Source organism: Microcaecilia unicolor, chromosome 12, assembly GCF_901765095.1.
Source record: "Microcaecilia unicolor chromosome 12, aMicUni1.1, whole genome shotgun sequence".
Lineage (NCBI taxonomy): Eukaryota > Metazoa > Chordata > Amphibia > Gymnophiona > Siphonopidae > Microcaecilia > Microcaecilia unicolor.
This window is the reverse complement of record NC_044042.1, coordinates 26,721,978-26,739,554: the sequence shown is the minus strand read 5'-3', so window position 1 is coordinate 26,739,554 and position 17,577 is coordinate 26,721,978. Positions and strand designations below refer to the sequence as shown.

Sequence of the window (17,577 nt, the reverse complement as noted above, 5' to 3'; positions counted from 1 at the left end):
TAGATTTAAGTTCATAAAGTGAATTAAGATGCCCATAGCATCATGGCCTCTTGAGATTCAGACACAGAAAGGGACACTTGTCGATACCCTGGGTAATAGCGTTTGGTCTCAAGATAGAATGTTGTAAAGAAACCAGCTTATGAGGTACATGTTTCTTAAAAGTCCACTTCTAAAAACATGTGTTGGAAAATTGTCCACAGAACTTTCCTAGCAAGTGTACAAAAAGGACATGCTCAGACCCAACCTATCTAGTATAACATCTTTCAATCTAGTTTGCTCATTGGAAGAATAAATACTCTTATGCAGGATCATACTCTTTCCTGATGTATGAAAATAGGCACTGTTAAGCAGAGGACAGATTGATCATGCAACCTGGTCAGGCTCAACCTGTACATCTTTAATTTCGTGTCATTAAATGGTACACAATCAGGTTAGCAGACAGCAGTGACGATGACACTAAGCGTTTATGGAATGAACATAAAACTAGGTTTTATTCCAAGCAGAACATAACTTGTCAAGATGTGTTATCTTGCCTGTACATTCACAGCCATTAAGAGTATGCTTCCCATTTACATGATTTAATAAGACAGTATACAAAACGACCGATTTTGCCTTTGGTCACTCAGTACTCCTCACCTTCTTCTTCCCCATCCACAGAGTCTGTGCCCACTTCTTCATAATCCTTCTCAAGTGCTGCCAGGTCTTCCCGGGCCTCTGAGAACTCTCCTTCTTCCATTCCCTCCCCCACATACCAGTGTACAAAGGCACGCTTGGCGTACATCAAGTCGAACTTATGGTCCAGACGTGCCCAAGCCTCTGCTATGGCTGTGGTGTTGCTAAGCATACACACAGCCCGCTGTACTTTGGCCAGATCCCCACCAGGGACAGCTGTTGGCGGCTGGTAATTAATACCCACCTGAAACAAAAAGCAAGAGCATCAGTGCTAGCCTTACTCGTCCCCTTGTGTCTGGGTTTCATTGAACATACATATTATCAATTCACATTCCTAGCATAAGCTTGTCAGAACCTTTTTAAGTCACTGCGAGCAAGGTACAGAGACTTAAAAGTTTTGTGCAAAAAAAAAAAAAAAAAAAATCAAAAAGTTGGTCAAACAGGTTAATATGCTACATGGACCTGGAATACCAGTCAGGTTTTCAGGATACAATGATTATGCATGAACTTAGATTTGCATACACTGCCTCCACTATATGCAAATTTTTTATGCATATTCATTGTAGATATCCTGAAAACCTGACTGGCAAGGGGTACTCCAGGACCAGACTAGGGAAACACCAACACAGAACACTTAGTGATGAATCTAATATCCATTGTTGGCTAAATAAGGTGTTAAATCACACTAATAAATTCCCCTCACTGCAGTACAAGGATGATTCAATCTGTGCATGCTCCATGCTCTTAAGAGTTGGTTCTTTTCAATAAAACCTTATTCAAATAAAACAAAGTTGGTTCTTTATGCCTATTTAGTCTGCCAACTATCAAGGTGACCTCCATGTAGATACATCCAGGGGAAAAAAAAAAAAAAGGATGTTAGGCATTTTGTCATCACCCAGTAAAACCAGATCAGAATACACAAGCCAGGAGATCTGCCCCATGCTTCTGAGCCAGGGGCGTATCTGCGTGGGGCCTCAGGGGCCTGGGCCCCCGCAGATTTTGCCCTGGACCCCCCTACCGCCATCAACTCTCCCCCGCTGCCGTTCTTACTTTTGCTGGCGGGGGACCCCAACCCCCGCCAGCCGAGGTGTGCTTCCACCTGCCGCTGCCGTAAAAACATCTTCTTCAGCCGGCGGGGGACCCCAACCCCCGCCAGCCGCCCCGCGGTGTTTAAAATTCATCTTCGGCCTCCGTGGCCGTGCTGCTGTGATAGGCGCTGTTGAAATCCACTTCGGAGTCTGACGTCGTTGTACGTGCTGCGACGTCAGACTCCGAAGTGGATTTCAACAGCGCCTATCACAGCAGCACGGCCACGGAGGCCGAAGATGAATTTTAAACACCGCGGGGCGGCTGGCGGGGGTTTGGGGTCCCCCGCCGGCTGAAGAAGATGTTTTTACGGCAGCGGCAGGTGGAAGCAGACCTCGGCTGGCGGGGGTTGGGGTCCCCCGCCAGCAAAAGTAAGAACAGCAGCGGGGGAGGGTTGGCGGCGGGAGGGGGGTGGAGAGAGTCATTGGTGGCGGTGGGGGCTCGGCGGTGGCGGGGGGCTAAAATGTGCCCCCTCCCTCTGGCTCTGGCCCCCCCTACCGCCGGAGTCCAGATACGCCCCTGTTCTGAGCTATCCATATGTTCAGAACACAGAAATCAGCCACTCAACTCTCGGTGCCAATGTTTTCATTCCCCCCCCCCCCCCCCACACCCCCATATAGACCATTGCTGTGAACATGCTTTGATCTCAATCCAGAGTTTCCTGCAATTTTTTTGGTTTCCAGTTTAACTGGAGCTGTGTTCTGGCACCACAAACTTTCATCCACAATCACTCAGGGATGTTTTCCCCCTATTCTGTACCCCTCAGCTTAGTTCAACCAGGCTCCACTTGGGAACTGACCTCATCAGTTCTGTTGTAATAAGTACTAAAGAACTTCAGTTAGCAGTACTTTCAGAATACAGTGAAGACTAACCAATATATTTAATATTTTGGATTCTTTGATCCATACCAGATGTTAACAGGATTTGGCACTAATATACTAAATCATACATTATTCTGTGTAATTTACATAACTGGGAGCCCAGTCCACGTGTACACCTCTTACACTTACATGCATAAGTTGGTTAGCACATAAGTTGTAAGATAGCAAATTAGTATATATAATTCACACAACATGCATTAAGTGCTAATATTCGCTTAACATATATGTACAAATGGTGCAGCTTGTCTCCCCCCAAAACACAAGGCATTCTGTTGCCACTGGGGAGGGGGGCAAGAGCACAGATGCAAGGGGTCACTAGAAATTCTTGCACTGGCCCTAGGAAAGGCAAGCAATATTGATCTGATATGAGCAGGATGAGGAATATAGACCAGGGAACAAAAAAGACAGGCAGGAAGTGTCCTCATGCTCTGTCCCACATGCATACAGGACTGGGAAATGTTGGGAAAGCAATTTGGCTTTAGGTCAGAGTAAGGCATCAAGACTGGAAAGACTGTGCTCTCCCATGTTTCAATAAAAGTACACCGCCCACACATTAGAACTGCATAGAGAATGGAGTTGCTAGTCAGCAGACAGTCAAAAGTACAAAACAATAAATCCTTTGATTTTCAAGATCAAGAGTGAGAAGAACAGGATCAGGGCAGCCAGTGAGAACTGGTTCAGGGCACCCAATGGCACCAAAAACCTACCTCATCCCTTCAAAGTTGGGGGGGGGGGGGGGGGGGGGGAAACGACATGTTCCTTTGCTCCTGACCCTGTGCTATCAGACTTCCAAAACCTGCTGTGCACTTCTGCAAGATAGTGCAGGAAAATGGGGAGGAGAGGTTTTGAAAAATCTGGGGTTTGGGGGAGGTGTTAAGTTGAAAGAGACAGAGCCACATAAAGGGTGAGGTCTTTGAAGAAGGTGAAAGGATTAAAATGGGGGGGGGGGGGGGGAATAGGAGAGGAGGGGCAAAGGAAGGTACAAGTACAAAGGGAACAGTAGGCTGGGGAAGGAATGAGACATGTGATGTGGTCAATGGGAGGACAAAGTGGGAGTAGGAAAATTAGAGCCAGTAAGGTGAAAAAACAGAGACTGATGACCAAAAGGGAAAGAAAGGAAGAGGAATGAAAATTTGAAAGTGGGTGGATCTCTCTAGGTAGGTAAAAAGGTGAGAGAAAGGGGATAAAACGCTGGAAAAAAAAAAAAAAAAACCAAGGATCAATTTCTGAGAGATGTACAGGCAGAAGAGAGGAAAAAGAACGAAAAAAAAAAGTCTGAAATGGACTTCAGGAAAAGACAAAGCCCCAAGAGGAAATGGTAGAGATCAGGACTAGCCCAAAACTTAGCACATAGGGTACCTTCTGATGTGGGGCTACTTATGGTATATGAACCCTGACATCTGTGCAGCTGCAAACTAACTTATGCCCCAAGATGTTGCAAAAACAAAGTTGATTCTGGACATCATAACCCCCCGAGCCAGCGTCCTCCACTCTAAATCAGTTAATGTAGCATGGCTAAATGTTGTGGCACAATGTATTACTAAACAAATACTGTACCAAAGGGAAGCGATCTCGAAGAGTCTGAACTGCTCATCAGCAATAAGAAATTAGGGGAAAAAAAATCAAATATTTTGCAGGTGGGTCACTTTGCCCCTGCTCCTTTGTGCTTCCAGATCAAAATCTGGACCTGGTCTGGGATCTGGACCAAGAATATTACCAAGGTTCTTTCCAAAACCCTGCCATCATGGTGTCTGAATCCAGCCACTAGAGCCTTCCTCTCCTTTCCCACTCCCTCCCCTCTCTCATGGGCTTAACTATGGTGTTCACACTGCTTTAAGTGAAAATCCACACGTATGGCAGATATGAAGTTAAGGGCACCCCTATAAGGCAGCTATACACACACACACACTACTTTCCTTACCATCTGAACATTTTTTTAAACTTTCTTCCCAGCATTTAATCTGGCATGGTAATTTTTTTTTTTTTAAACAGTCCCATCATCTACTTTGGAGCCACTGTAGTCTAGCAGGTTAATTTGAGCTTTTTATAACGGGCATGCCTTAACCTCCAAAATGCCTGCATCCCATATGCACTGTCCATTCTCCAAGACGGGTAAGGGGTGGCATATTGGGTTATCCCCACCCAAGGCACGAGGCTTGGTCTCTCGGCAAGCAGAGCACAGGGCTCTGCTTGCACCACTTCTGTCTCTCCCCCTGCACCTACCCATCTCCAGCCACCAGAGCTCCGGCTCCCCTTTCTTCCCCAAGCCTTCTCTTCCTTTCTCTCTGCACACATATATACCTTTTGCAGCACAACCCCAAGGCTTCTCTCTTCCTCTGAACAAACACCCTATCCTTTCTCTCTAAACACACACCCAGAGACAGCCTGTACCATTTGCTGTGAGCCTATACATATCTGGAAATATAATATACTTTATATATATCCAAACTCATACGGATTGTGTATTCTTTGGGAACCTACTGCCTCTACGAACTCACTGCCTCTGAACTGGACCCCGGGACCAAACCTAGACAGTGATTGCCACAGCAAATTTCCAATTACAATAACTCGAGGGCTTCATGTATTTGTGGGTGGGCTGTGAATCTGCAGAGCCTGGTTCAAATCCCACTGCAGCTCCAAGCCAAGTCCCTTAACTCTCCATTGCCTCACGCTCAAATTGTAAGACCTCCAAGGACAGAAAAATATTTACTGTACCTGAATGTATACTAATTCTATAGATTTGCAGGTCAATATATAAGAAAAAAATAAAAATGTTGCAACTTGCCTTGAAACCCGTTGGGCACCAGTCCACGAACTGTATGGTGCGCTTGGTTTTAATGGCAGCAATAGCAGCATTGACATCCTTGGGCACAACATCTCCACGATACAGCATGCAGCAGGCCATGTACTTGCCATGCCGTGGGTCACACTTCACCATCTGATTGGCAGGCTCAAAGCAGGCGTTGGTTATCTCCGAGACTGAGAGTTGTTCATGGTAGGCTTTCTCTGCCGAGATGATGGGAGAGTAGGTAACCAGTGGGAAGTGGATACGGGGGTAAGGCACCAGGTTAGTTTGGAACTCTGTCAGATCCACGTTCAGGGCCCCATCAAAGCGAAGCGAGGCAGTGATCGAGGACACAATCTGGCCAATCAGACGGTTCAGGTTGGTATAGGTAGGGCGTTCAATGTCCAGGTTTCTTCGGCAGATATCATAGATAGCCTCATTGTCCACCATGAATGCACAGTCTGAATGCTCCAGAGTGGTGTGGGTGGTGAGAATAGAATTGTAGGGCTCTACCACAGCAGTGGAGACTTGGGGTGCAGGATATATGGCAAACTCCAGCTTTGATTTCTTACCATAGTCCACAGAGAGGCGCTCCATCAGCAGAGAGGTGAACCCAGAACCAGTACCACCTCCAAAGCTGTGGAAAATGAGAAAGCCTTGAAGGCCTGTGCACTGGTCAGACTGCAAAACCACAAGAGACAAAAATAACTAGCATGCAAATACACACACAAAAACTGCACAACTGGGTCAGAAGGTTTTCCTGGGATTCAATTCACCACACTCTTGCAGACTCCCCCACCCACCATTTCCCAGCACATTAGCTAACCAGAGCACCTTGAAGAAGTGTTTTGTAAACAACACATTTGGAGTGACTACACACTAGACTTCAATTCAATTTCTGACCACCAAAATTAATTTAGCTGCAGGCTGCTGGCGTTACTGAACTTAGTGTGCAGGTTAACCCGCTGCTCAGTAGCAGTTCTGCTATATAAGTAGCACAAGTCACTAGACTCAACTGAGCTCTCAGACCAGCAGGAATAAGAGTAGAGGGAGAAAATATCAACCTCTGGGTCGGCCCCATTCAGAGAGCTGATGCATCCATTTCTGAAAGGAGTAAGTCTCAGTAGGCTCCCCCCCACCCCCCCAAGTACTGCTGTGATGGCCGAGCTAGATAGGGGTAGGAGCATGCTGAAAACAAGAAAAACAGCTGAAAATGAAGTGTGGTGCCGCTAACAGAAAGGTCTCCCCATCCCACCAACGACTGGACAAAAAAAAACCAAAATCTATCATACTTTGATATATGGGAGCCAGGTTCAGTTCCTACCCTTTATGTTCCTCAGGCTGCAATGCTTTGGTGACAAAACAGCACAAACTCTGATCAGCTATCAAAACTACAAAACAGATCTGTCCGCATTTCTAAAAGGGACTAATTCTTCTTCCAAAACTCAAGGCTGGAGATAAGTCTGCTATACAGACTAACCTTTGCATTCCAAGAAGAACACTAGTGGATAAACTCACCAACTTCCTAACACGTTCCAGGACCAGGTCAATGATTTCTTTGCCAACAGTGTAATGGCCACGAGCATAGTTGTTTGCAGCATCTTCTTTGCCTGTGATCAGTTGCTCAGGGTGAAAAAGCTGTCTGTACGTCCCACTCCGCACTTCATCTAGGAGAGGAAAGGTTTCCCAGTGATTCACCTTCCACTACACATCACAAGAGCAAAAAAACTATGTACTTTTTAAACCAATAAAATGCTGAATTAGGTTGCATACACCCATCCCAGAATAGTCATATGCAGCTAACAGCGGGGGGAAAAAAACAAACATTAAATGGGGTCCATGGAACATCAGTATCTTGGGGAGCGAGTTTCCTTTGCTCTTTTGAAGTTCTGCAATAACGTGGCTACTAGAGTGCTAAAGCCAACCCTGTGGCCTGGAAAATCCACACTTATTATTAATGTATTGGTCCATCAGCTAGACTATTCACAACCTGTAAAGAAATGTATTTTTTTTTTAATGCCCTACATGAACTGCACTGGCCCAATAATGTTAAGCAAGCAAAAATCAGTTTTGTTTTTGGCCAAAACAATCTGTAGTTGAAATTTGCTGTACAGTTTCAGCTGAAACTGGCCTGGACCCTGAAAAGAAACAGCCCCTCCTCCTGCCTGAGAAGCAGCCCTCCCACCCTGTGTCATTTCCCCTAATTTTTCCATAATTATCCCAGAAAAAAAAAAAAAAAAAAAAAAAGGCTCAAGAACATATTTTATATCACAATCATTATCGTATGCTAGGAGTACAGGCAATGTACATAACAGGGGAAAAGGACGACATCTTAAGGCTGAAACTAGCAAGATGTTTATTAGCAATATTGCTGTTTTAAATCATGTATTAATAATGAATGTCAGTTGCAGCCAAAGTAAAACCTCTCTGGACTAACTGCATGATATAACTGCTTGTGGTTGGCATGATGGGAAAATGCTGCTTTGTGTCATGCCAATTATAGCCATAAAGTTTGAATAAACTCCAATTTGAGTGCAGTCACACTAAGTGGGCAAGGGGAGAAATCATAACACCTCATCTTTCTGTTAATATTAAGCACTTCCATTTTGTTCATAACTCCGATACTCGCTACCCTCTCTACTTCGTTCCACAGAACCAGCAGCGACCGAAGCTGTTGGGAAACACAGCATATTGGCAGCAAATACTCTCAAGATAACCCACTTTTATCCCTCCAGCTAAAGCCACTAAAAGAACAGACAAGAGGTGAAGAGAAAGAACCTTGTATGTCCAACTACAATACCCTCAAACTTCTCTACCATAGCTTTGCCAAATTCTTGGTAAAATCCCCTCCTAATCCATTACTGCCCTAAAAAAAAAAAAAAAAAAACCCCACCACCATCCCAGGTCACCCTTCACATCCCTATACAGCATCACCTTCTCCCTCCTCCTTGATGGATGTAGAGCATACAATAGAGTTGGTATAATCTGCCCATCTGCCTCCTGGGGTAAACCCAGTCAGGTCAGAGAAAATTAAACCTGGTATGCCCTTCTAGCAATCAACATACATACCAAAATTCACACATCTTTGGATAAACATGGTGCTACCCAATTATTAAAGACCTACTTACAGAACATATTAAAGCCCCCTACTTTAGTCAAGTTAGCCAAGGTATTGTAGTTATGTTAATGGCACAGAGGAAAAGGTTAAGAATTAATGGACCAGAGCACAATGCAGTTAGCTACAATCTTGGAATTTAACTGCTTTCAGTTATCTTCCATGTTAGCATCCCTCCTCCAAAATGGTGTGTTCCATTTTAAGTCATTTACTGCAATTAGCATGCACGAAAATGCTAATGCAGTTTTAATAACGGGCTTTTACAGATACATAGGCACAGAAAGCTTGGTATTACCAATCACAGCAGGCTCCAGGTCCACAAACACTGCACGGGGTACGTGTTTCCCTGCTCCTGTCTCACTGAAGAAGGTATTGAAGGAGTCATCCCCACCACCAATTGTCTTGTCACTTGGCATGTTACCATCTGGCTGGATACCATGCTCCAGGCAGTAAAGTTCCCAGCATGCATTGCCAATTTGAACACCAGCCTGGCCCACGTGGACAGAGATGCACTCACGCTGTGAAGGAAAGAAGGAAAAAAAAAAAAAAAAGTAAATCTCACAAAATCTCCAGCCCACTTCCATGTTCACATCAGGATTTCAATTAGCTCTGGCATTTCAGAAAACAAAAGCAAAGGACAGGACAAATCAAGGTTAACTTCCAATGATAGCACTCAACTTACATTCTGATATGAAAGACAGTGGCAAGTTTTAAGTTAAGAAAAAAAAAGCAACCTGTAACAAAACACTTTGCACAGAATAATCTACCCCCACGAGTCAGTACTACCTTAAACAAAACTCCAAATGCTGTACCCCTTAAAGCATGGCAATTAAATGGGAACCCCAGAATGACTGCACCACATTACTGAAATCACAAATTCTCTACATTTTAAGATAAAGTAAACATTTTACCCAGAAACAAGGGTATTGTTTCAGGTTTTTATAATTTCATATATAATATGGATGTGTTAAAAGATCACCCACACTGAAAATGAGCTTTAGCTATGTGTTAGCAGTTACAAGATTATGCAAAGCCTATGAAGGTAGGATTACACCAAGCAACCACTTCCTGTCTGAGGCAACTTTTAGCCACTGCCAGGTGGGGCCAGAAAAATGAGGCAGAGTTTTAACTGCTAACCTTGGGGCTGATGCAAAAATCTAGCAAGTACAGTTGGCATAATATTTGTCATTTTTGTACAGGAGCTATCCCTACACAAAAACCTTAGTTAAGACACCAGCACATGAAAATCAATGCTAATTTCATCAACTATTCTAACTGAAGCTATTTCTCCCAGAAGCAGAAAACTGCCAAGTGCAATGCAGAACTTGAATTCTGAAGCAACATAGAAGGGTTAGCTCATTCTTGTCATTTTGAGGTCATGCCTTTTTTTTTTCCTTTTTGCTGCAATCCCCCTGCCCTACACCAACCCCAAAGATATCTACCCGATCCTCCCCAATCTGATCTAACCCAGAGAGGTCCCCCAACACCTCAAATAGTTCTCAAGTTAGCAGATCACAACCCTGGAGCCAGTGCTAGAATAGTGGGCACCTTAGGAAGCCTCACCCCTCCCCCACATTGATATTAGGCTCTTTTTTTCAGCACGATATACCACAAGTGATCCCCAAGGCGACTGTGTCATTTACAATTTCTTCTACAAGTACTTTGCACTGTACCTAATGGCTTCACAATCTAAGATTATATATAGATTGTGTATATTAAATAAACACAACAGACAGCAGGAGTAATACCACTCACCCCTGCCTCTGTCACCATCCTATATAATAAAACGCACCTCCAACATTCTGAAGCTGACTGCATGGCTGAGGCATTCCTGCTCTCTGTATCCATCTCCTGAATTGACATCACGTACTTCCGGGTTCGTCACAAGCAGAAGTGACCAACCACACGAGGTTTCTCAGCTTCAGAATGTTGGAGGTGCATTCTATTAAATAGGATTGGTCAGTTCCTTGAAGCACAGCCAGAGCTCAGCGTCCTGCACAGTAACGCTCAGACACCAGAGAGAGGGGGAGGGGCCTGACACCAGAGAGAGGGAGGGAGGGGGGGGCCGTATCTCTGTCACACACACTCTCTCTCTCTGACAATCAATGTCTTTCTCTCTCTCACTCTCACACACTCTATGTCTCACACTGTATCACATTCACTCTCTATGTGTCACACAGTCACTCACACACTCTCTTGGTCTCATACACTCAGTCTCACAGAGTCTGTGTCTCACACACACTCTCTCTCTCACACACACAGTAACGCTCAGGCACCAGAGAGAGGGGGGGCCTGACACCAGAGAGAGGGAGGGAGGGGGGCATCTCTGTCACACACACACTCTCTCTCTCTCACAGTCAATGTCTTTCTCTCTCTCACTCTCACACACTGTATCACATTCACTCTCTATGTGTCACACAGTCACTCACACACTCTCTTGGTCTCATACACTCAGTCTCACAGAGAGTCTGTGTCTCACACACACTCTCTCTCTCGCACACACTGTATCTGTGTGAAACACACACTCTCTCTCTCTTTCTCTCTCTCACACTGTCTCACGTACGCACTTGCACACACTCATTCTCACACACACTCTCTCTCACAGACACACTCGCACCCAGACTCACTCTCTTTCTCTCACACACACACACTCGGACATTCACTTTCTCTCTCACACACAGTCACTCTCACTTACACTCTCTCAAACATACACACTCTGAGGAAAACCTTGCTAGCACCCGTTTCATTTGTGTCAGAAACGGGCCCTTTTTACTAGTATTCCATAATGGTAGCTCCTAACCCCACATGGTATGCACCATACATGGTCAATATGCAAAATAAGGTTTTTTTTGCTGTCTACACTTCCAAGGAAAAAAAATATCCCTAATTTAGCAAACTGGCCGTAGATGGTGTAACCCATGATGCACTGTCTGCAGTCAGATAACATAAGCTCCTAATTGAGATGAATTTTCAGCTGAAAGGTTATGCTAAGTCTAGCTGAAAATAGGGCACAAGAGGCTAGCTTAGGGCATACATTTAGGAGCTCAGCATTTTCTGAATATTGGGCCCCTAGTCCCAATATAAACTGCATACTTTAATAGGAGATTGGGCACTTCTGAGGCCAGGGGTGGAAAACAGCAGGCTATTTTAAAAGCATCCCTTCCTGTGCCAACCACCACTCACACACCAAAGGGAGATATTGTACTCTTCAATGCAGCAAATAGCAGTATTACTACAACATTGTGCACGGTTTTTAATGACATACTTTTGAAAGCTACTTGCTTACTGCATTATTTAGTAATTTTATTTATTGCATTTGTATCCCACCTCTTTGAAACTCAATGCGGCTTACAATTTATCATGGCTACTGGAAATAGAAGAGAATATACATTTGGTTTACAGAGGGTTTTGTGTTACATGGTGGTGAAATACATGATAGTGTTAAAGCAAAGACATTATAAGACATTTCTGGATATTTTAAAGATTATACGGTTACACATGTTGATCTTTGCAATATATCTTGGAGATAGGTTTTCAATAGTTTACGGAAATTGGTCAATTCAGGTTACGTGGCAAAGCGTTCGAGCTGCGTGCTCATATAGGAAAAGGTAGATTCGTGCATTGATTTGTATTTCAGACCTTTACACTTGGGAGGATGAAGATTGAGCGTGCGAGAAGATTTTTTTGCGTTCCTGGGTGGTAGTTCTATTAGGTCTGACATGTAGGCTGGGGCGTTGCCATGGATGATTTTATGGACTAGGGTGCAAAGTTTGAACGTGATTCGTTCTTTTAGTGGGAGCCAGTGTAGTTTCTCGTAGGGGTTTTGCGCTTTCGTATTTTGATGTGCCGAATATTAGTCTGGCTGCCGTGTTCTGGGCTGTCTGGAGTTTTGAGTATTTGCTCTTTGCAGCCAGCGTAGAGTGAGTTACAATAGTCCAGATGACTGAGTACCAATGATTGTACCAGATTGCGGAAGACAGTCCTTGGAAAAAATGGTCTAACTCTTTTTAGTTTCCACATTGAATGAAACATCTTTTTAGTTATGTTTTTCGCATGATTCTCAAGTATTAGGTGTCGATCAATAGTAACGCCAAGAATTTTTAGGGTGTCCGAAACTGGTAAATTTAGTTTAGGTGTGTTGATGGAGGTAAATTTATTCTTGTTGTATTGCGAGGTGAGTACCAGGCATTGGGGTTTCTCTGCATTAAGTTTCAGCTGAAATGCATCTGCCCAGGAATTCATGATATGTAGGCTTTGCTTGATTTCATTGGAGATTTCCCTTGGATCTTCTTTGAATGGGATAAAGATTGTTACATCATCAGCATATATATGTGGGTTTCGGTTCTGATTCGATAGTAGTTTGGCCAAGGGTGTCATCATTAGGTTGAATATGGTCGGTGAGAGGGGTGATCCCTGTGGAACTCTGCATTCAGGTGTCCATGTAGCAGATGTAGTCGAATTTGATGTCACTTGATATGAGCGTGTGGTTAGGAACCCCTTGAGAACCAGTTGAGAACATTGCCTCCGATTCTGAAGTATTTGAGGATGTGTAATAAAATTCCATGGTCAACCATGTCAAATGCGCTTTACATATCAAATTGTAACAGTAGAATGTTATTGCCGTTTGCTATCAATTGTTTGAGTTTGGTCATGAGCGTGACTAGTACGGTTTCAGTGCTGTGATTAGAACGAAATCCTGACTGGGAATCGTGTAATATTGAGAACTTGTTTAGATAATCTGTGAGTTGATTAGTCACCATACCTTCTGTTATTTTGGTAATTAAGGGAATGGATGCTACTGGTCTATAGTTCGTTAGTTCATTAGCATTTTTCTTTGCATCCTTTGATATAGGGGTGAGTACAACATTGCCTTTCTCCCTTGGGAAGAGTCCATTTTGTAGCATAAAGTTCATGTTGTTTGTTAGGTCCATTATAAATTGTTGAGGGGCCGACTTCATGAGGTTATTTGGGCATACATCTAATTTGCAGTGAGATTTGGCGAATCTTTTAAGCGTTTGTGAGAAGATCTTCCGGTAGTATTGTAAATTCAGTCCAGATGCTGTCTGCTGGGTAAACTCCTGGGTCTGGGTCTAGGCAGTCTAGGAGTGTGGTGTATTCGATGGGGCTGGCAGGTATTTTAAGTTGCAGTTGTATGATTTTCTCCTTGAAGTACTTCGCCAAGTCGTCGGCTCCTGGTGTGTCTTTGCTGTTGTTGGTGACTGGAGTGGTGTCTAATAATTTATTCACTAGTTGGAAGAGTTTGTGTGTGTCTTTGTAATTTGGTCCAATTTCAGTTTTGTAATATTGTCTTTTGGTTTGTCTTAGGGAGCCAAAATTGTGATTTCAGCTTACACTAAACTACAATTGTGCAGCTCTTAACATGAGCTTTCTGCCTTTGCTCCTTATAGATATTACATAATCTTCTGGCTATACATTTTCTTAAGTGTCTCAACGTGACTGTTTCAAAACCATATATTACAGTACATGTACCTTGAATATTCCTTAAGTTCAATGCAGATAACTATAAATGAATCTAGGTATACCTAGAGAACGCAATTGTCATGTGTTAATCAAAATTCTCACAGAAAGAGAAAAAGGTAGGCCTATCCGGTCTGCCCATCCATGCCATCTTCTCTCCCTATCAGTCTCTTAAGAGATCCTATGTACTTGTCCCAAACCCTCTTGAATTCAGATACTGTTTTCATTGCCACCACTTCCACTGGGAGATCATTTCATTAATTCACCACCCTTTTTCCATGAAGTAGTATTTTTTCTCATATTACTTCAGTCTATCTCCTTTCACTTTCATCCTATGCCCCCTCATCCCAGAGCTTCCTTTCAATTGAAAGGTATGCCTCATATTGGTATTGGTAACTGGCGTGGAGTAATCTACTGGTTAGAGCAGTGGGATAAAAAACTAGAGAAGCCAGGGTTCAAAAACTATCTTCCACTGATGCTCCTTGAACAAGTCACTCCACCCCCCACTGCTTCAGGGCAGGGAAATATCTACTGAAAATTAATTTGCCTTTAGCTACTAGTGAAAATATTAGCTAAATCTGAATGCTTGCTGCTTCCATACTGACTTGTCTTCCAGTGCCAAAGTGCTTCATTTAGAGGTGATCTCGTCAGTTTACCCAACTTTTCATGGTCTTCCACCTCCAGCAGGGAGCATACGGGCTGGTGTCGGAATACTACAGCAGTTTTTCCAGATTGATTAACTGTACATTCAACTCTGTATCTTAATGGTAATATGACAAGGCAGCACAGATCCCCAAAAACCTTTGGAAATAAAGTGTTATCTAGGCCATTTTGAACTCAAAGGATTGGTGGAAGGGCTTCCTCAGTTTGCTGAGTGGTGTTGGGTGCCTCCTGGGAAGTCTACAGCTATGTCATGCCACCATCTTCTAGAACACTGCTAAACTTGCTAGTTTGGAAAAATGTTTAAAAAAAAAAACACCTTACCCCATGGATAGAAAATCTATTCTGTTAAGGAAAACTATATGAACCTCATGGCCCACATCTGACTTACTAGGACCCCTGCAGCAGCACCTGGAATGGATGTGAGCCTGGGACACAGGCACTCCCTAAACGCTCACTGGTTCTGAAACCAAAGAACCATGGGGTATCCAGGAAATGGAATACATTCGATCTGGGCTCTGAGTACAGCTTTTTACAGATATGGAAAGCTCTATGAAAAACCAGTGGATTCATCTACAGGAACATTTGACATGTGCCTTACACCAATAAAGGCCTCTCAGGTGGTTTAAGATAACAGACTAGGAAGGTCCAGCTCACTGGAGAAAGTCCAGGACATCACTAGGCCTTCATGACAGCACCCTCTTGCTTAAAGGCTTCTGTTACCACAACAGCCTTTAAGAAGACAGAGCCATCCAAAAGGGCCCCCTAAGGTTTACAGCACAGTTTGGATGTGAAATCATAAGAGAAGTACATTAATAGAGAATACTAACTTATCCACAGTGTTTTATTAATACAAATACATTAGGCTTCATTGGGTATCAGTCATCTTAGTCACTCTTAATATTTATCAGTACATGCTCAAACCTAAACACTGAACAGTACAAATTTCACCAGTAGAAACCAGCTTTATGGTACTGTAGAGGCCGAGAAATGTCGTGATTTTCTTCTGGCCCTGCAAGTTATTTTTCCAGCCCAAATTCCTTCCCGTAACAGCTTATGTTGAAACATCTGGCAAAGAACGAGGCTGTGATACTCAGCGCCACCACTTCACTTCCTGCATGTGAAATCACCAAGCAAGCTTCTCTCTCAAGACTAGAGCAGAGTTCTGCGCAGCCATTAATTCCAGGGACTAGTTGGAACACCGATACCTCCCATACACTCTCGCTGTGCGTCAGAGATATTGTGATCTGTGACCCCTCCTAGAAACTACAAGTCCCAAATACCTCCCACAGAAAATGGAGCACAGGCAGGACAAAAAAAAAATGGGGTGGGCCGTGTCTCGACCAACTTTTTGCTCGACGCAGCGCATCGGAAACTAGGCAGTCAAGGACGGAGTTTGTTTTGTTTGACCCATCAGAAACCTTAAGAAAACCCACCATTTCAAAAAAACACTGCTTGACGTCTCTCCATATTTAATAACGGACCTTAGAAGGAGAGAGTCACTTTCGATCACCACCCCGCGATAAAAAAAAAGAGGGGGGAGCACTAAACGAGTAGTTGGAGAAAGTTCAAACAGTATTTTTAAATTCTTACCACACCCACTTTTATATGGCCACAACCACTAAAACTAGGTACTGAACAGAGAACGGCCGGCGAGATATTAGCATCCTTGACCATCAGGGACAGGGTTTTTACCATCCCATCGCAAAAGCCGGGAATCCCCCACGTGCATTGCCCAGTTCCCCTCCTGGGCACAAGAAATAATAAAAAAAACACACACGAGGCAAATACAATTAGCACGCAGTATACATTAGGTCGCGTAACTTTAATCCGTTTTTTATTTAATACATTAAGCGTATAGGACAACGCATATTACACGTACGTAGGCTTCTCCATACACCACCCCCATCCCCAACCTTCCCCAAGACCCAATCAGCGCTCAGAATCTGAAGGACAGCAGAATAACCACAAGTTTAGCAATTCACTACCCAACCCTCCCACCCCTCCCATAGAACAAAGAACAAAAAAAAGTTAAGCCCCACTTAACGTCCACTTTTTAAAATCAGCCTCTTATTACGAGCCACTTTCCCAGCACTCATGTGTTACAAAGTAACCACCCGACTCTATTCCCCGCGTTCGGTAACAATGTGACAAGCAACAACTACGGCGAAACCTTGTAACGCAGACTCAGCGCCTTTGGCGCCATTTCAGCGGGCGGCTAGTACTCACCATTATCACGGCAGAACGGTTCCGTACAAAGAGAAAAGGAGGTGTTTATGTGACTACTGTGGTTTACTACTTGGCGCGCTTTCCTCTGGGCTCCGTTGACTGTAGACGCGCTACGGGTCTCTCCGCCAACACAGCAAAATCGGAGTAGCCGTCTTCGCGGGCCCGCTTTATATGGGCCTCGAGACACGTCACAGCCCCTGCACGAGGTCAATTGGGCAAGAGAGATAAGAGCTGCTGCGCTCTGGTACTGCCATTGGTTGGCAATTGCTGCTTCCTCGGCTGCGGTCAACTATTGGCCGATTTGTAATGTCGGCAGGAAGGGGTGAGAGGAGGGGGGAATAGACACACAGCAGTGGCCTGAGGGGTTGGAGTTCAAATTCCTCCCCCTAGGCGGAGGCAATTGTGGGCTGTGTTTTCTCTTTGGCGTCGTCGTCACTGAGCCTGATCGAGCTGGTTTTCTGAGACAGGAAAGGAAAGAACAAAACAGTTTAAAGTTATGATCGCCATCCTCTTTAGAGAAGAGAGCATACTAATCTTACTAGTTCATGGATGTAGAAGTACTAAACATCCACTCAAACAGATGAGTACATAAGTATTGCCACAGTGGGACAGACCAAAAGGTCCATCAAGCCCAGTATCCTGTTTCCAATAGTGGCCAATCCAGGTCACAA

The 17,577-nt window shown here is 44.0% G+C and overlaps 1 protein-coding gene across 1 annotated transcript; it reads right to left on the bottom strand.

Annotated features, from left to right (window-relative positions):
• Positions 1 to 445: 445 nt before the first annotated feature.
• Positions 446 to 17,063, bottom strand: LOC115481311 (tubulin alpha chain, testis-specific-like). The gene is made up of 5 exons (XM_030220361.1): positions 16,907 to 17,063; positions 8,835 to 9,057; positions 6,943 to 7,091; positions 5,425 to 6,105; positions 446 to 916 (listed from the first exon to the last, which is right to left on the bottom strand). Exons 1-5 carry the CDS (start codon positions 16,907 to 16,909, stop codon positions 623 to 625), a joined length of 1,350 nt encoding a protein of 449 aa, XP_030076221.1. The 5' UTR covers positions 16,910 to 17,063; the 3' UTR covers positions 446 to 622.
• Positions 17,064 to 17,577: the final 514 nt, after the last annotated feature.